This window comes from Bos grunniens, chromosome 1 (genome assembly GCF_055505025.1).
Source record: "Bos grunniens cultivar Pamir isolate PY7600 chromosome 1, Bosgru_T2T1.0, whole genome shotgun sequence".
NCBI classification, from domain to species: Eukaryota; Metazoa; Chordata; class Mammalia; order Artiodactyla; family Bovidae; genus Bos; species Bos grunniens.
Window position 1 is genome coordinate 40,033,549 of NC_141165.1, and position 20,380 is coordinate 40,053,928.

The 20,380-nt window shown below is 39.9% G+C and overlaps 1 protein-coding gene across 1 annotated transcript in view; it reads right to left on the reverse strand.

Annotated features, from left to right (window-relative positions):
- Positions 1 to 626: 626 nt before the first annotated feature.
- Positions 627 to 20,380, reverse strand: part of ERICH6 (glutamate rich 6) — a 46,303-nt gene continuing 26,549 nt past the window's right edge. The window contains exons 11-14 of the mRNA XM_086390332.1: positions 15,272 to 15,357; positions 13,139 to 13,294; positions 8,709 to 8,937; positions 627 to 894 (exon numbers count right to left, since the gene is read on the reverse strand). Of these exons, the coding sequence (XP_086246458.1) occupies positions 631 to 894; positions 8,709 to 8,937; positions 13,139 to 13,294; positions 15,272 to 15,357 (735 nt within the window). The 3' untranslated portion in view covers positions 627 to 630. The remainder of the gene's footprint in view (positions 895 to 8,708; positions 8,938 to 13,138; positions 13,295 to 15,271; positions 15,358 to 20,380) is intronic.

The window sequence follows — 20,380 nt, forward strand, 5'->3', positions numbered from 1 at the left end:
GGTCCCATAATCCTTTGCCAGTGGGATCCCACTATGGTTCCCCAGGGAGATGCACCTGCCTGAGGTGTGGGAGGTGGAAGAGGAGCAGCGGCCGTTGCTCACTTCTGGCAGGAGGGTGGCCTTTGCAGGATGGCAGTTGTTTGCCATTCCTGCATTGGAGTGTGAGTAGCTCCTGCCACTCTCTCCCTGGGTGCTGTTGGCTTTGTGACTTCCTGCTGCTGCTGCTGCTAAGTCACTTCAGTCGTGTCCGACTCTGTGTGACCCTGTAGACGGCTTCCTGAGATTCCCTCATTTTCCCAAATAGCAGAGCTGTTCCTTGACCTTCACTTTCCCAGCTTTTCCAGAGGTTGTGAAAGCACCTGCTCCCTCCCTGCTTTCTGTTTTCCTGATGGAACTCTGACTGAAAAATAAGGCCTTTGGCTGACTTACTCATTCTCTGTTGTCCCCAAAGTCAGTGGTTTAGTTTTCTGACCAAGAGTGCAAACCAGGGATGACTCAGGATGTGCTCCAAATTTGTAATAAAGCCCATTTCTTGGTATTTCCTAGTCATTGTATACACTTTTCTTGAGATTTCCCACACTGCCTCCCAGAAAAACACAGCAGAACAAATGAAAGCACCATCATCATTTGTTAAATGTTTTCATTTATCATAGCTGCTATTGTTGTTATTATGTCTTGCTTCATACCAGAATTGTGACAAAGGGCAATTAGTTTTAGAGAAAGTGAAGAAAGGTAGGAAGGTTGCTTTAATTTTTCCCAAACCTGGCTGGAGGGGAAATTCACACATCCTTCCAGTTTATGAAACAGGCGTCGGATCTTTATTAAACTGGCCAGCAGAAGAAGGTCATCCCCGTTCAGGTATCGGAGCGCTGGAATCTCCTTAGCATTTAGCAGCTTTTCAGCAAAGAGAAAGAGAAAGGAAGCTCAGGGTTCCATGTGGAAATAGTGACTGCAGAAGCAGGAGGTGGGAGGAGGCGAGGCAATACTAGTTAGGGGCTGGAGTCTCCTGTGAGTCGTCGTCGTCTGCTGCTACGTCGCTTCAGTCGTGTCCGAGTCTGTGTGACCCCATAGGCAGCCCACCAGGCTCCCCCGTCCCTGTGATTCTCCAGGCAAGAACACTGGAGTGGGTTGCCACTTCCTTCTCCAATGCATGAAAGTGAAAAGTGAAAGTGAAGTCGCTCAGTTGTGTCCGACTCTCGGCGACCCCATGGACTTCAGCGCACCAGGCTCCTTCGTCCATGGGATTCTCCATGCAAGAGTACTGGAGTGGGGTGCCATTGTTATCTATAAATAGGGGCAGTGGTATTAATTCTGATCTGAACAGGAATGATCTCTGGAGATCTGAGAGACTAGAGCAGACCAGACCAAACAGAATTTGCATATTTTCTTTCAAATGCTTACTACGCATTCAAGTCATTATAACAGCATATACTATTTCACCAGCATCTATTGAGGGGAGCACAGAAATGCTATAGTTATCCTGTCCCTGGGACACACCCAGTGTGGAGTGAGTACTGGTTTGGAGGCTGGGAAGGTGGTGGGGAGCACCTGAGCTGGGCTTTCCAGAAGGCCCTGGGATGACCGACACTCCTTTTCTTCTCCCAAATGCGCCCCCACCTCCAGGAGCTGCTGCACATGAACATCCCCAAGACCCTTCCTTGCCCTCTGTGCTGCCCATGTCCTCTCAGCCTTGGGTGACCCAGGCTGATGCTGTCTCCTCGAGCTGCAGGAAGGTCAAAGGTCCCCAGCCTTGCTTGGAATGTTTCCAAGGCTGAGCTTTAGGACCAGCCCAGGAGGGGCATGTAGCCTCAGTGGGGTGGGCTAAAGCAAGCCCATCTGCTACCTCCTGCAGGCAGAGTGGCCACTTATTCACCTGCCAGAGATGTGAGATCACAGTATTCTGCATTTTCACCCCTCCCCACGTTGGAAGGAAGGGAGGGAGAAAGGAAAGAGGGATGGGGGAAGGAGGTTAAGATAGCTGAGAAATGAAGGGTGAATCACCATTTTTCGTTTTCTTCAATCCCAAATCCCATAAAATAGGAAACATTTTCAGAGAGTAAATCAATAGGAAATAGGAAAGATTTTCATCAGCAGGAATAATCTTAAGGAATTCCTGAAAATTGAGAAGCAGCTGGGACCACTGAGAGACCAATGATCACATGAATGCACTGGTCCAGAGCACACATATTCTGAGCTCAAAGGCAAGTGAATATCAGGATGGCATTTCAGGCAAAGAGCGTTAAGAGGGAAACATATTGATGATGTTAAATTTTTTTGTCAAAATAGAAACAAAAACCCTCAGTGATACTCTGAGTCACACAATGGACACAAAGCTGAAGGGCCAATAGGTGGGCTGACCCAGGGGTGAAAGGTGTAACTCACCATGAAGACAACGCCTTGAATTTCCTAACCACAGAACTTCAAGACAGACAAAGCAAAGCATGATAGAAATTACAGGAAAAAACAGACAAATTCACAGTTCTACTGGGATATTTTCATACATCTCTCAGAAGTAAACCAACAATATAAGAAGAAAAGGATATAGAGAGAAGTATGAAGAGAACAATTAAACATACATTATACAATTTGTGCCAATAAACATGCAACCATTTGGGGGGTCAAATATACATGGAACAGTCACAAATTATGTCATCAACTACAAAGAAAATATCCCTGCATTCTAAACAGCAAGAACAAATGTAAGCCATATTCCTTGACCATTTAGAAGTTCATGAGAAAAGGTAGCAAATTTAAAAAACCTTATTTGAAAGTTCAGTAATTACTGAGTTGAAGAAATCAAAATAGAACTCATAGACTATATAGAAGTGAAAGAAAACAAGAGCACTATATGAGTCCCATGGTAGGGGTGGGGTGGGATGCTGGGAGTTTACACAGGGTGGTCAGGAAAGGACTCTGAGAGCAGAACCTGAGGGAAGTGCTAAGTGGGGTATGGGGCATTTTAGGTTGAGGGAACAGCAAGTGCAAAAGCCCTGCAGCAGTGATGTGCATGGCATTGTCCACAACAGCAAAAAGGCCATGGTGGCTAGAGCAAAGTGGGTAGGAAAAGAGGACCACAGAGAAATATTAAAAAAGGAAGTCCAGATCATGTATAGTATTGTAGGTGTTTTATAGGATCTTGGCTTTTACTCTGAGTAACGTTAGAAGTCACAGTTAGACCATTTTCATTAGTCGCTAGGTATTTTTTGATTTCCTCTGATTTCTTCAGTGATCCAATGGTTGTTTAGTAGCAGATTGTTTAGCTTCCATGTGTTTGTGTTCTTTACAGTTTTTTTCTTGTGGTTTATTTCTAATCTTATGGCTTCGTGATTGGAAAAGATGTTTGACATGATTTCAATTTTCTTAAATTTACCGAGGCTGACTTTGTGGCCCAGCATGTGGTCAATCCTGGAGAATGTTCCATGTGTACTTGTGAAGAACATGTATTCTGCTGCTTTTGGATGGAATGCCCTATAAATATCAATTACGCTTTCAAAATATCACTCTTACTATCATGATAGAATTAACTTTGGGAAGAGTGGAAGCTGGGACACTCGGGAGGAGGCTGTTGTAATAATTTAAACAAGATGGATTAAGTAGATACATGAGGCAGACGGGGTGACAGTAATGAAGGATGCAAGCAGTGCTGGAATCTGGTGACAAGTTGGTGGTGGCGTTTAGAGGACTTGCAGATGAAAGACGTGGGGTTGTGAAACAGAGAAGAGAGGACCAACCCCAAAGTTTTGGGTCTGAGCAACTGAAAGAAAGGTGTTGCCATTTCCTGAGATGGAGAAGACCGAAGGCAGGATATGCCTTCCAATGTCATTTTACTCTGTGAAGTTCTTAATACCCTTTAGATGCCAGATGGAGATGCAGGGTTGGAATCAGAGATATGCAAGTTTAAAGTTCCTGGGAGATCCACCTGGAGATCAAAGGAGGGGTTATCAGCAAGCAGATGGCATTTCAGGACAGAAACCAAATGAGATCACCTAGGGAGTTAGTACAGAGAGAGAAGAGGTGAGCCCAATGACAGGCCCTGGAGCCTTTCAATATTTAAAAGAGGGGAGATGAAGAAAATAGGCAAAGAAAAATGAGGAGTAGCCCCTGAGGTGGAAGTAAAATCAAAGCAGAGTAACTCCTGGAAGCAAGAGAGGAAATGCTTCTGGGGGGAGGGGGTGAGAAACTATGTGTGCCCATTGCCACTGAGAGGGCATTAGATTTAGCATATGGTAACCACAGTAAACGTGTAATGCTATGCAACAACCGAATAGACAAATTTACTTGGATATGTAGACATGAAAGATATTCCATTTAACTTGTGGAAAACAAAAACAAATAGAACAAGTCTAATAGTACAATCAGTGTGCTGCTGCTGCTGCTGCTGCTAAGTCGCTTCAGTCGTGTCCGACTCTGTGCGACCCCATAGACGGCAGCCCACCAGCCTCCCCCGTCCCTGGGATTCTCCAGGCAAGAACACTGGAGTGGGTTGCCATTTCCTTCTCCAATCATGAAAGTGAAAAGTGAAAGTGAAGTCGCTTAGTCGTGCCTGACTCTTAGCAACCCCAAGGACTGCAGCCTACCAGGCCTCTCCATCCATGGGATTTTCCAGGTCAGAGTACTGGAGTGGGTTGCCATTGCCATCTCCGACAATCAGTGTAGTCAGATGCAATTTTTATTTTAAAAATATGTATATGAATAATTTATAAATATATAGAAAAGAGAAATACACACCAAATTTTCAATGTGATTACCTTTGGGAAGAGGATTAGAATAGAAGAAAGGATGGAAGGGAAGAATATCGTTTTTAACTCTTTTATGTCTATATTATTCGAATCTTCAAATATAACAGTGTATTCACATGTCACTTTTGCAATTTTAAAAAACTGAAAGGGTAATTATGAGGATGATGAGAAAAGCAAACGTTTTTAACATCAGATTCTTTTGCACCAACTCTTTTTCAAAACTCATTTCGAAGAAGAGAGGCGAGGAGAAAGAGACAGAGCATTTTTGACATTTTTGGTAAGGATGCATTTACCATGAATGTATTGAACCAAAAAGAGGCTATATTGTAGATTTCTAACCAAGGAAGAAACTTGTTTGGACTTGCCAGCTGACTGCAGTAGCTAGATCAACTGGAAGCCGCTTGAATATTGCTTAGCACAGCGTGGACCCTCGCTCTCTGTTGACTGAATCTGAAGTCTTCCTTTTGTTTGGTGCTTATAAAATATCCCTGCCTATGGGGAATCCTGAAGTCATATTTCCACTTGCTTAAATGTATAGATGTTTTAGAAACTGAAGATGTCTTTGAAGTTTGGAGCCATCTCTTCCTTGAATGATTGATGAAACAAGGTCCTCAGAGTTTAGGATACTTATTCAAAGTCACATATTATGTATGTTCTATATATAGTCACTCGGTCGTGTCCGACTTTGTGACCCCATGGACTACAGCACACCAGGCTTCCCTGTCCTTCACCAACTCCTGGAGCTTGCTCAAACTCATGTCCATCAAGTGAGTGATGCCATCCAACCATCTCATCCTCTGTCACCTCCTTCTCCTCTTGCCCTCAATCTTTCCCAGCATCAGGGTCTTTTCCTATGAGTTGGCTCTTCGCATCAGGTGGCCAAAATATTGGCGTTTCAGCTTCAACATCAGTCCTTCCAATGAATATTAAGGGTTGACTTCCTTTAGGGTTGACTGGTTTGATCTCATTGCACCCCAAGGGACTCTCAAGAGTCTTCTCCAGCAACCCAGTTTGAAAGCATCAGTTCTTCAGTGCTCACCCTTCTTTATGGTCCAGTTCTCACATCCATACATGACTACTGGAAAAACCATAGCTTTGACAAGATGGACCTTTGTCAGCAAAGTAATGTCTCTGCTTTCTAATACGCTAAGTTGGTCATAGCTTTTCTTCCAAGGAGCAAGTGTCTTTTAATTTCATGACTGCAGTCACCATCTTCAGTGATTTTGGAGCCCCCCAAAATAAAGTCTTTCACTGTTTCCATTGTTTTCCCATCTATTTGTCATGAAGTGATGGGACCAGATGCCATCTTAGTTTTCTGAATGTTGAGTTTTAAGCCAAGTTTTTCACTCTCCTCTTTCACTTTCATCAAGAGGCTCTTTAGTTCTTCTCCACTTTCTGCCATAAGGGTGGTGTCATCTGTGTGTCTGAGGTTATTGATATTTCTCCTGGCAATCTTAATTCCAGCTTGTACTTCATCCAGCCCAGCATTTCACATAATGTACTCTGCATATAAGTTAAATAAGCAGGGTGACAATATACAGCCTTGACGTACTTCTTTCCTGATTCAGAACCAGTCTGTTGTTCCATGTCCAGTTCTAACTGTTGCTTCTTGACCTGCATACAGATTTCTTAGGAGGCAGGTAAACTGGTCTGGTATTCCCATCTCATTAAGAATTTTCCACAGTTTGTTGTGATCTACACAGTCAAAGGCTTTGGCCACAGTCAATAAAGCAGAAGTAAATGTTTTTCTGGAACTCTCTTACTTTTTCGATGATCCAATGGATGTTGGCAATTTGATCTCTGGTTCCTCTGCCTTGTCTAAAATCCAGCTTGAATATCTGGAAGTCACGGTTCACGTACTGTTGAAGCCTGGCTTGGAGAATTTTGAGCATTACTTTGCTAGCATGTGTTGAGTTGTATGGCTCAGATGGTAAAGAGTCTGCCTGCAATGACTTGATTGACCCTGGGTCAGGAAGACCCCCTGGAGAAGGAAATGGCAACCCACTCCAGTACTCTTGCCTGGAAAATCCCATGGACGGAGGAGCCTGGTGGGCTACATCCATGGTGTCGCAGAGTCGGACACGACTGAGCAACTTCACACTTTGCTAGCATGTGAGATGAGTGCAATTGTGCAGTAGTTTGAACATTCTTTGGCATTGCCCTTCTTTGGGATTGGAATGAAAACTGACCTTTTCCAGTTCTGTGGCCACTGCTGTTTTCCAAATTTGCTGGCATACTGAGTGCGGCACTTTCACAGCATCATCTTTTAAGATTTGAAATAGCTCAACTGGAATTCCATCACACCTCCACTAGCTTTGTTCATAGTGATGCTTCCTAAGGCCCACTTGACTTTGCATTCCAGGATGTCTGGCTCAAGGTGCATGATCACACCATCCTGGTTATCTGGGCTATGAAGATCTTTTTTGTATAGTTCTGTGCATTCTTGCCACCTCTTCTTAATATCTTCTGCTTCTGTTAGGTCCCTACCATCTCTGTCCTTTATTGAGCCCATCTTTGCATGAAATGTTCCCTTTTTATCTCTAATTTTCTTGAAGAGATCTCTAGTCTTTCCCATTCTATTGTTTTCCTCTATTTCTTTGCATTGATTACTGAGGAAGGCTTTCTTATTACTCCTTGCTATTCTTTGGAACTCTGCATTCAAATGGGTATATCTTTCCTTTGCTCCTTTGCCTTTCACTTCTCTTCTTTTCTCAGCTATTTGTAAGGCCTCCTCAGACAACCATTTTGCCTTTTTGCATTTCTTTTTCTTGGGGATGGTCTTGATCACTGCCTCCTGTGCAATGTCACAAACCTCCGTCCATAATTCTTCAGGCACTCTGTCTATCAGATCTAATCCCTTGAATCTGTGTATATACATGTAATCCCTTTTATATACATGTAATCCGTTTATATACATGTAATTTTAATACATCTAATCCCTTGAATCTATACATATACATGCATACATATCTCAGCTTTACAGATATAATCGACAAATTCTACATCTCTATTGGGGCTTGCTTGGGAAATTCCATGGACAGAGAAGGTTGGTGGGCTACATCCATAGGATTGCAAAAGAGCTGGACAGGACTTAGCGACTAAACAACAACAAACATCTCTATTGGGCTATCATTTATTAAGTAGTTGGTGCCAAGAAACATGCTAAGCACTTTATATTCTCATTGAGTCGTCACAGCAATCAATAATATAATGGAGGAGTCATCCCCATTTTATAGGGGAGGGCACTGAAGTTCAAGTTCACCAGCTTAGCTAAGTGGCAGATTTGAGGTTTGAAACTATGTCCTATAACCTGAAGTGTGTGTTCTTAACCATCGTGCAGCACTGCTGGTCACTGAGAGTGTTCTTTGGGCCATGCCCTGGGTGGTGTAGAGAAATCAGTAATAAAGAGATTCTATCCTGCAGGAGCTCACCATCCAGTAGGAAAGGCAGCCCCGAAGGCAAGTAAGGCGCATAGTTCAATAGTTCAGCAAGCTCGCACATGGACAACCTCGAGAAGGACACGATTGACCTTGTTTGGACAAAGGGCAGGGAGGTCTGGGAAGTGTCTCTAAGGAAACAGGGCTTGTGCTGGGTCTTGAACATGGTCAGAACCCAGGTCTCCTGACTCAGCCAAAGGCTTTCAGCTAGAACACAGAGAAAAACAGTATAAAATACTAAAACCAAAACCTCAAAGCTGCACTACTCATACAGTAGACACACAGTAAATGTTATTTGGAATCAAGTTTGAACTAAAAAGGAATTTGAGGAAGAAGAAATAATAAGGCTGTCTCAATTCCATATGAATTCAATTCAATTCCTTATAAAACTTTCACTGTTTTTTCCTTGAATTTCAAAATTCACAGTGGTGCACAGTAGATTACACATGAGTATAATCTGTCAGTAATAACACTAACATTATTTTACTCTTATTATTTAAATGCTTTAAAATGTTTATAAAAACGGACCTACCTTCACTTTGGTTCCGACACTGATTCTTGCCTGTTGGCCCATTGCTAGAAAAGTGATTGAAATCTTGTCTTGTTCTAAGATACGGATTCCAACATAATGGTTCAAAGCCAGAAACACAGGTTTAAATGAAACAAAGGGTGAGGAAATGACGGAACTTGACCAATTCCAAGCCCTTACTCTGTTGCCAGCTTGATCTGAATATTGACCACCCAAGATATTGATGTATACCCTGAGGAAAAGGAAATTAAAAATCATAAACAGGAACATTATAATTCAACCTTGAAATTAGCTCTACCGCTTGCTAACCAAAGAGAGTAGCAGTTTATACTAGCCAACAGCTTATGACTTCCCTGATGGCTCAGTGGTAAAGAATCCACCTGCAGTGCAGGGGACAGAGGAGACATGAGTTCAGTCCCTGGGTCAGGAAGATTCCCTGAGTAGGAAATGGCAGCCTTCTCCACCATTCTTGCCTGGAAAATCCCATGAACAGAGGAACCTGCTGGGTTACAGTCCATGGGGTCACAAAGAGTTGGACACAACTACACACACACACGATGTGCACAATAGCATATGAATAATGGAAAACCTCATATAATCATAGGAGCCATAATACTGTGACAGAATTCTATACTAATTTGAAGTACTGGGTATAGTTTAAGACCTAGTGATAAACCAAAATGTGTCCACAGGTGAAACCAGGATGATAAAGGGATTGATGTGCTGGGGAGGATTAACAGGGAGCAGGGAAGATTTAGTCTGGACATGAGAAAACACAAGAAGGCAGGCTCTGCCTGGAAGACGGGTGAGGACTGGTGCTTAGACGTTTCCTGTGCCAGTAGGGATATCAGTGAGTGTAAGCTCTAGGAAAGGCTGTACTGGCCTCAGTACTGAGACTTGTTTTCTAACAGCAACTGGGGGGCTAGGACTTCTAGGATATCAAGGCTGATGTGGGTAGAAAGGGCTCAGGCAACATCTTTGAGATCACTGTGGTTGATCCCAGTAATGGAGTAGAAGGGGGAACTGACACCAGCCAGGCGCCCCAATCTCTCAGAGTCGCTAATGCCACATTTTACTACATTACCAACAGAAGCAGCCCTGTACCGTCTGAGATCTGGTGTCACTGGTGACTGCCATTGTATTCCATGAGCTCCTCTGCACTCTCTATCACATTCTTCCATCTCAGCTCACCATGTGTTTCTCAGGGAGAGAGGATAGGTATGTGCTGGGAGCCAGCGTGAGGCACTCCGCCCGTGGCAAAGGTCATGAGGAAGGAGGCTCGGCATATGCAAAGGTGGGATCGAGCCTCAGGCGTCCCCCTGGAAATTCTCAGGCATCTACCCCCAAAACCAGAGTCTGCCTACTTTCTGCTTTGTGCTCTCACCTATACCTCTGACTTTACGGGGGGCTGTCCCCCACTACCTCTCTCTGAAAAAAAGAGTTAGCTTACAGCTCCAGTTAATAAACTTCCTGGGTGTGATACTGTTTCAACCTACAAACTCCTTTGGAAGTCCTCTAGCCTGCCTGAATAGGTTTTTCCGGCCACATGTGATTGCTCAGAGCCTCCCAACTGTGAGAGGCATGAGATGTTCTAAACTGTCTAAATACAGATTCCTTTGAGCAGTTAAAAGATTGATTAGAAATTGTATTGGTGAAGGGTTTTTCACTTGTTGGGCCAATGTTTGCTGCTAAGTTTCCATATCCTTTAACTGCTGTGTCCCTGGCAGTGTATTGATTAATATAATTGGTCTAAGTAGTAGCTTTAATGTTTGTAACCTTGGACCCTTGAGTTAATTCTTTTTCTTGTTATAGCCCACCACACCTTTGCCCTGTAGGAATGCAACTTTATCTAATGCTTCTGGAGGGTGGCGCCTGACTAATCACCTTTAGAGAAAAATAAGTTTTCTGAAGAAAGGGTCTTAAAATGTTAACAGGCCTCCGGGCCAGAAGATGATGCAAATCACCTAAACTTTTGCATATGATAAGTTTGCAGGAAGAAAGCCTGGCTTACTGCATGACTCTACCCTTTCCCCCATTATCCTCTATGCATAACTTAAGGTATAAAAACTACTTTGGAAAATAAAGTGCGGGCCTTGTTCACCGAAGCTTGGTCTCCCCATGTCGTTCTTTCTCTCACCTTCTGGCTGAATTATTCAGCCTCTTTTCTCCACTGAATTTTCCTGCTGAGCTATCCTTATTCTATTACTCTTTATATCCTTAATTAACATTTAATTAAGCAATTGTTCCCTGATCCTCGCCGTCGCGTCCCCGCTTCGAATTCCCTGGATCCACCGGGGCTGGACCCCGGCAGGTAGGGTTCCAGGTACTTAGAAAGTTGGCTTAATTTGATAATAAGTTATTTTTTTAAATCAGATGAACCAGCTATGAGGGCCCCCTAGAGTAAGATAACTCACGTCTTATTTTCCCAATTTTGAGTAGTAGCAGTAATCTAATAGCAAAAATACAAATGAGAAATTGAGGTGGTTCTTATTGTTTCTGGGAAGGAGATTTAGTTTTATCATGCTATGTAGGCGAAGAAAACATTTGGTTAAAATTATCTATATAAATTGTTTATTAAATAAACTTTGAGTCCGTGGCATTTACATAGCATGTAGTAGCAAAGATTCAGGGTGTGCCTTCAAGGAACTTCAATCCTACAGGAGAGGTGGGCTTGCTACACAAGAGGCTATGAGGGTGTTAAGAGCCATGTCAGGGGGCCCAGAGTTCATTTGGTGGGTAGGAAGGGTTCATTGGTTCAGAAAAGTCCTAGAAGCCAGTGAATATTTGGTGACAATTAATATTGTGCCTTAGCAAATAAATATAATACAGAATTACTGCTGTTATTGTTCAGTTGTCAACTCGTGTCTGACTCTTTTGCCACCCCACAGACTAAGGCCTGCCAGGCTCCTCTGTACATGGAGTTTTCCAGGCAAGAATACTGGAGTGGGTTGCCATTTCCTTCTCCAGGGGATCTTCTCAACCCAGGGATCAAACCCAGGTCTCCTGCATTGGCAGGCAGATTGTTTACCACTCAGACACCAAGGAAGCCCCACAGAATTGCTACTGAACACTGAAGTACAAGTAGAAATCCTCCAATATAATTGGGGAAAATGGTTTGACTACTCCTTTGAACTATAAGTGCAATATTAATAGGTCCCTGTGTCCTAACTTTCTCAAGTACTGGCAAAGTGTTCAAACTTTTGTCAATTTATTGGCAGAGTTTCTCAAGATGAAATTGTTATACTTCTAAATAGTTTAAAGGCAGAGAATATCTCTTTCTGAAAAACTTAAAAAGTTGAAATTGTATTTGAAGTTAGAACCCAAATTTCACTTTCTCAGGCTAAATGAAATAATACAAGGTCACAGAGCATATAAATAGTAGATCAAAGGCACCAGGACCTTAATTGCTAGAGATTTTGTTTGTATATTGTTGTTAAGAATTAATTGTTGGATGCCATCTGTTTGCTTTCTCTGCGTGTGTCAGCCCTGCTCCCAGACCACTGGGCTTCACATGTTAAAAAAAAAAAAAAAAAGAATTAATTGTTAAAGAATTATATAGTTGCTCATAGGAAAAGTGCTGATCACTGTGGCTATGGGGTGCCTTGTTGTTTAGTCACTAAGTTGTATCTGACTCTTTTTGTGACCCCATGGACTGTAATCCACCAGGCTCCTCTGTTCATGGCATTTCCCAGACAAGAATACTGGAGTGGGTTGCCATTTCCTTTTCCAATGGGATGCCTACTTGTTAGGACTATATCTCAAACAACAACAGAGTATGACAGCTGTCCGTTGTGAATTATTTCCACTGATGAGGCCAGCATTTAGGCTGAAGAGAGACTGCTGGGTTTATATCTCACATCCCTAGAGTGGCCATACAATTTATCTAGAGGGTTTTTTTTTTTCCTAATATTAAAGTTGTACAGCTATATTTTCTTGCTGCTTATAGAAAAAATATGATGAGCTTTGTTTTATGTAACTGCCTGGGATTTTTCCACTGCATATGGGATGACATAAATAAAAAACTTCTCTGAATTGAACATTCCTATCCTACAACCACTAATTTAAACAAATCTTCTTAAACTCATTTTTGTCTTTCTAGTTATAAGATGAATAAAATCTGGCGATCTAATGTATAGCACAGTGATTTTCATTAACACTGCAGTTATGTAGTTGAAAGTTGCTAAGACAGTGGATCTTAAATGTCTTAGAAAGAAATGGTAATTATGTGACATGGTGCAGTTGTTAGTTAGCTAATGCTACAGAGGTAATCATTTTGCACCATATAAGTGTATCAAATCAATAACCATTGTACACTTATAACTTACCTAGTATATGTCAGTTATATTTCAAAAAAGTTGAAAAAACAAAAGGAAAAATAAAATTTCATGAAACTTGAGAAACAAAATGCCTGCAGGAGGAATCTAGAAGCCTACCAGACATTTCCATTGGGATGATAGCAGGAACTTCTACCAGAAGAATCTAGCAATGCCAGGATTGCAGGGTTAGTGGGCATGTCTTCTTGGACTATACAAGTGAAACCATTTATCTTGTTGGGCACTCGGATGATGGCTAGGTTTCCAGATGGGTAACTGAGATCAGTTAAGGTCATTTGAGTTATTCTAATGGTCTTTGACTAGCCTGAGAATAAATTTAACTTATGAGAGAGTCCTTTGAAGCTATAAAGCATTCTGAAAATGAATGGGAAGCACTGTTAATTACTAAAAAATTTTATGCTTTGTGTGTGCATCAAAATATATTTATGAGACACAAAAATCCTCACCAAAAATACCAGCAAATGGAATCTAGCAAAATATAAAAAGGATTATATGTACAACAACAAACTGGAGTCCATCCCAGGAATGCAAGGTTGGATTACCATCTAAAAATAAATTAATGGAAACATACTACATTGATAGAGAAAAGAGCAAAAATAGAGATGATCATTGCAACAGACACAGAAAAAGCATCTGACAAAATCCAATACCTTATCGTGATAAATGACTCAATGAACTAGGAATAGAAAGGAACCTTCTCAACCAAATAAGGCATGTCTAACAAAAACCCACAGTTAACGTCACACTTACTGATGGCAGACTAGGTGTTTCCCCCCTAAGGTCAGGAAGCAAACAAAAATGTCCACTCTCCCCACTTCCATTCAACCTCATGCTGGAGGTTCCAATCAGGAAAATATTATGGAAGAAAAAGAAATGAAGGCACCTATATTGGAAATAGAAGAAGTAAACTATCTCTAAGTGCAGAAAACATGCTCTTGTATAAAAGAAAATCCTAAGGAATCTACAAAACAATGTCATAGAACTAACAAAAGAGTTCAGTAGGATTGTAAACTAAAAGGTCAATATATATGAAAAAAATTGTATTTCTAAGCAGTGAACATTTTGAAGATGAAATTAAGAAAATAATTCCATTTACAATAGCATCAAAGAATGAATATACTGAGGATAATTCACGAACTGTTAATATTCAGTCCTATCTAAACGGATTGGAAGTCCAGCAGTGAAGTAAACACAAAATTGATTCTGAATCATTTTGAAAATCAGCCTTAGTCTTCAAAGGAGTGAAAAAGAATTAAAGCCAGGGCAGGAAATGATAAGTAATGCTACAAGTTGGAAAGTTATTTAAAAATTTTTTGATATAATGAAAGAAAAACCTACTCTCTTTCTTATAGGGCTGGGGAACTAAAACTTCCTTATACTTCTTATGCCATAAAGTCATTTTTCTGGGTTCTTGATGGGGTTTGACTAAACACGTAGGTAACTATGGCTAAAAATGACTTTCTCCTACAAAGTGAGGCCCTTAGTTCACCAAAAACTCCTCCTAATTTCATAGCTTTGTTTTACTTTCCCAGAGATATTAAATGGCCTTTGTGTCCAAATAGCAAATGGCCTGGCCATCAGGCAGAAGTTCAAGTGATCAATAACTTAGTGTTCCATAAAATGGATATTGAATTTTTGTATTAAAAAACAACATACTGCTCATGGATGTGTAGACTGGTACACATTTTCTGGGGGACAAAATCTAGTAAAGCTTTTTTCTTACCCAGAATTTCTCTCTCTAGGTATTTAATTCAAGAAAGTAAGTGATAAGTATGCAGCAAAGTATGCACAAAGCTGTTCATTTAGCCATTGTATAAAACAGCCCCAAATTGTGAAACCACCTTTGATCAGTAATAGTGGATAGATTAAAGGAATTATAGTTCCTCCCTATGATGGAATACCATATGCATATAAAGATGATGTAGAATCTCTGTATTTATTGCATATTATATACTCATAATGTTTATGAGTATTTATTGTCTAATATTATTATGTAAAGGGAGCAAGTTATAAAATAATGAACTTGTTTAGAATTAATTTTAAAGAATTATATAATTGCTCCTAGGAAAAAATAAGAAAAATGTATAAATAGATGTTAATAGCTTTGCTCTGCGTGATAGGATTTAGTCATATCTATCTTTTTCCTTCATATTTTTTAAATCTTTTTTTTCTTTAGCTTTCATTTTGTGAAGAAATAAGCTAATGAAAATACGTTGTTAAAAGAAAGGATACAATATTTGCGTTGTCCCGTCTGGAAATGAAGTCAGAAACTTGCTCCCATGTTTGTAGTGCTTTTCAAAGAGCTCATTCGTCACGATCTACACACCGCAGAAAACAAAAGGATGGTTATGTGATGACAACAGACATTCTTGCTTGCTAGATAGTGATGCAAACCATTTCTTAAGTTTTTAGTCCTGCATCAGCAACAGGGGACAATCCTTAGGAACCATTAAAGATTGTCCCTAACCCATGCAGATAACTTAATAAAATCTTTCTGGCAAAAATCTGACATTACTTTTCTGTTTAAAGGGTCTGTGTTTTTTTGTCTTTTTTAATTTATTTAAAAGTTAAAAAAAATGTATTCAGTAGGACAAGATAGAGTGCTTAGGCTTTCGGATCAGATCAGATCAGTCGCTCAGTCCTCCGACTCTTTGCAACCCCATGAATCACAGCATGCCAGGCCTCCCTGTCCATCACCAACTCCCGGAGTTCACTCAGACTCCCATCCATAGAGTCAGTGATGCCATCCAGCCATCTCATCCTCTGTTGTCCCCTTCTCCTCTTGCCCCCAATCCCTCCCAGCATCAGAGTCTTTTCCAATGAGTCAACTCTTCGCATGAGGTGGCCGAAGTACTGGAGCTTCAGCTTTAGCACCATTCCTTAGTCAGGATTATATTTTAAGTAATTGTTCTCATCAAAACAGCAAACACTTAAAAAGAGCTTATCACATGGTAGGTATTTTTTAAAAATTGAAGTATAGTTGATGTACAATATTATATAAGCTTCAACAGAATGATTCACAATTTTAAAGGCTATATTTCACTTATACTTATTATAAAATATGGGCTGTATTCTCTGTGCTGTACAGTATTATCCTTGTAGCTTATTTATTTTATACATAGTTGTTTGTACCTCGTAACCTCCTATCCCTATCTTGCTCTTCCCCACTTCCCTCTCCCCACTGAAAAATACTGGTTTGTTTTCTATGAGTCTGCTTTTCATTATATTCACTAGTTTATTTTCTTTTAGACTCTACATATTAGTGATACAAGGCAGTATTTGTCTTTGACTTATTTCACTTAGTCAAATACCTTCCATCCGTGTTGCAACAAATGGCAAAACTTCATTCTTTTTTTATGGCTGAGTACTATTCATATCTACATGTGTTAGTCATTCAGTTGTATCCAACTCTTTGCAACCCTGTGGACTGTAGCCCACCAGGCTTCTCTGTCCTTGGAATTCTCCAGGCAAGAATACAGGAGTGGGTTGCCATTTTCTTCCCCAGAGGATCTTCCCAACGCAGGGACTGAACCTGTGTCTCCTGCCTTTCAAGCAGATTCTTTACCATCGGAGCCACCAGGGTAAGGCCATTCATGTGTATGTGTGTGTGTGTATATGTCGCGTCTTCTTTATCCATTCATCTGTTGATGGACACTTGGGTTGTTTCTATGTCTTGGCTATTGTACAATAAATAATGCTGCTATGAACACTGTGGTGCATGTCTCTTTGCAAATTAGCATTTTTATTTTTTCATGTATACGCTCAAGAGTGGAAATGCTGAATCATATGGTAATTGTATTTTTAGGTTTTTGGGGAAACACCATACTGTTTTCTGTAGTGACTGCACCAATGCACATTCCCTCTAACAGTGTATAAAGATTCCCGTTTCTCCACGTCCTTGCCAATATTTGTTATTTGTGTTTTTCTGGATGACGCCATTCTTGACAGCTGTGAGGTGATATCTTATTGTGGTTTTAATTTGCATTTCCTTGATGATTAGTGACGTTGAGCATCTTTTAATGTGCCTGTAGGCCATCTTTATGTCTTTTTTTTTTTTTAATGTCTATTCAAGTCTTATGCCAGTTTTTCAACCAAGTTTATTTTTTTTTATTTATCTACTTTTACTTTATACACATATTGCTGTGAAAACAGAAGATTAAAAAAAAAAACCCAGCTCTAGTACAATGGAGATATCCTACAGCCTGATTGTAGAGGTGAATATATAACTATCAAAATTAATGGAGTTGTACATATAAAAAAGGTGAGTTTCACTATAAATTATACTTCAATAAAATGACTTTACACTCTAGTATAAGCTGTAGCATCTGGTGTCTCTTCAAGGTTGCTCTTGAAATTCATTTGAGCAAAATACTAGTGAAATATGGGAAGATGAAGAAAGAAATACTGAGAGAGATTCTGTATTATAGCTCTAAGCCTAACTATTTTATTATCTAGGTAATACTCAACAGGAAAATGAATTTGTACCCAACAATGTTTTATAATGAACTAAAAATTCAGTTTAATTCTATTTCTTCCTAATCTTGAATTATAATAAAATGGATATAAGAATTCCTAGGGCTAAACAATGAAATAATCTAAATTTTCATGTAAATGTGCCATTTATTTTGAAAGATAATATGTTTCTCATTTTTATGAAATATAAAATACATTCAGAGAAGCACTAAAATATGCTATTTTGTTAATGGATAGTTACAACATGAACATCCATGTTATTACCATCAAGAAAGAGAACAGTGCTAAAACTCTAGAAGTCCCCTGTGTGCTAACCCAAAGTCAGTGTTCTATGATCTCTAAACAATATAGTTTCTTTCCCATTTTGAATTGTACATAAATGGAATCATATAATGGGAATTTTTTATATTTTGTTTCTTTTAATCAACACTACATTTGTAAGATTCATATGTGCCCCAGTGTGTAGCCAGAGTCCAATAGCTTCCACTTGTGTCTAGTATTCTATTGTATGACTTCATCATTTATTTATCCATTGTATTTTTAATGGGTATATGGGTTGTTCCCAGTTTTTGGCTTATAGATAATGATACTCTGAACACTCGTTTGCATGTATGCTGGTACCCAGTTCCTCTCAGATCTTATATCCAAAGGAAGAATTGTTGAATTCCACTTTACAAAAGGATATGTGTCTTTCACTTTACAAAAAAACTGCTAAAATGATTTTCAAGCTGTTGTATCAATTTGCATTCCCACTACAGGCTAAACTGTAGTGACTGTTATTCTACATCCTTTCTAACATTCAGTAGTATCAGACTTTACTATTTATTTATTTAGCCAATATGATAGGTGTGTACATACGTGTGTGTGTGTGTGTGCTTAGTCGCTCCGTCCTGTCTTGTCCAACTCTTTGCGACCCCATGGACTGTAGCCCACCAGGCTCCTCTGCCGGTGTACACTGATCTCTAATTATGGTTTCAGTTTTCTTCTCCTAGGTTACTAATGAGGTTGAGCATCTTTTCATATGTTTATTGACCATTTGGATTTTCTCCTTGGAGAAGTTGTCAAGTTTTTTTTAGTTCATTTTTTTCTACTAGGGAGACTTTTTTTTCATGTTGATTTATAAAAATTCTTTATACATTTAGGATAAAAGCCCTTTGTATATCATATGTGCTATAAAATATCTCCCTTCTTGGCTTTTCTTTTAAATTTTATCAATTCCTTTATGGTACTGCTTTTTAGAATTAGTAAATCTTTCCCTAACCTGAAATAATAAAGCTATTCACCTATTTTTTTTAAAAATCATTGTAGCTTTACATTTCACATTTAATTCTTTAATCCACTGGGAATGAAATATTATTTCAACTTCATTAAAAACTATGGATATCTAACTGTCCCAGCACCAGGTGTTGAGAACATTTTCCTTTCTCCATTACCTTGCAGTGTTACTGCTGGCACCTATCAGATGTCTGTGTGTGCATAAGTTTGATTCTGTATCATGGATTTTTTGTTTATCCTGCCCCCAAGCTACACCATCTTAATTACTATACTTTGTAATGTTGTTGTTGCTCAGTTGAGTTGTGTCCGACTCTTTGTGACCCCATGGACTGCAGCATGCCAGACTTCCCTGTCCATCACCAACTCTCTCTGTCGTTATCTGAGATTGTTGATATTTCTTGCAGCCTTCTTGATTCCAGCTTGTGAGTCATCCAGCCCAGCATTTTGCATAATATACTCTGCATATTGAAGAAGGGAATGGCAACCCACTCCAGTATTCTTATCTGGAGAATCCCATGGACAGAGAAGCCTGGCATGCTATAGTCCACAGAGTTCTCCAGCTCAGAATACTAGAGTGGGTAGCTGTTTCCTTCTCAAGGGGATCTTCCCAACCCAGGGATCAAACCCAGGTCTTCCACATTGCAGACGGATTCTTTACCATCTGAACCACTAGGAAAGCCCCAAAATACTGGAGTGGGCAGCCTATCCCTTCTCCAGCAGATCTCCCTGACCCAGGAATCAAATTGCATTGCAGGCGGATTCTATACTTATATAAAAATAAATTTATACAAAAGGATATTCAAAGCAACATTATTTAGTAAAACAAAAGAACTTATAATGATTTTTATTTCCAATATCAGTAGAATGGTTAGATACTATATGAAAAGGCTCATAGATATTAAAATGATGTTAATGTAACCTATGGGCTTTCCTGGTGGCTCAGTGGTAAAGAATACCCCTGCCAATGTGGGAAATGCAGGTTTGACCCCTGAGTTGGGAAGATCCTTTGGAAAAGGAAATGGCAACCCACTCCAGTATTCTTGCCTGGGAAATCCCATGGACAGAGAAGCCTGGAGGGCTACAGTCCATGAGGTTGTAAAAGAATAGGACACAACTTAACAACTAAACAACAGCAATGTAAGCTATATAGTATCATGGGAAAATTGTTGAAAATTAGGGCAACCCACTCCAGTACTGTTGTCCCACGGACAGAGGAGCCTGGTGGGTTACAGTCCATGGGGTAGCAAAGAGTCGGACACAACTGAGTGAGTAACACAATAACACAAAGTTAAAAGTAGAAAAAATTATATATGTAATATAATTACAGGTCTGTTAACAAAAACCTATGCTTAAAAACTCTGGAACAGTGCTAATAGAACTTTTATTGACCATAAAAGTTTTCTATAACTGCCTTGAAATATGGTTGCCATTAGTCACACACAGTTATTGAACACTTGAAATTTAGCTAGTGTGACTGAAGAATTAAATTCAAATTTTATTTTATTTTAATTCCTTTAAACTTGGATAGCCATGTGAAATATTTGTTACCACATTGGGCGGTGCAGATCTAGATAATATTGAAATATTAATCAT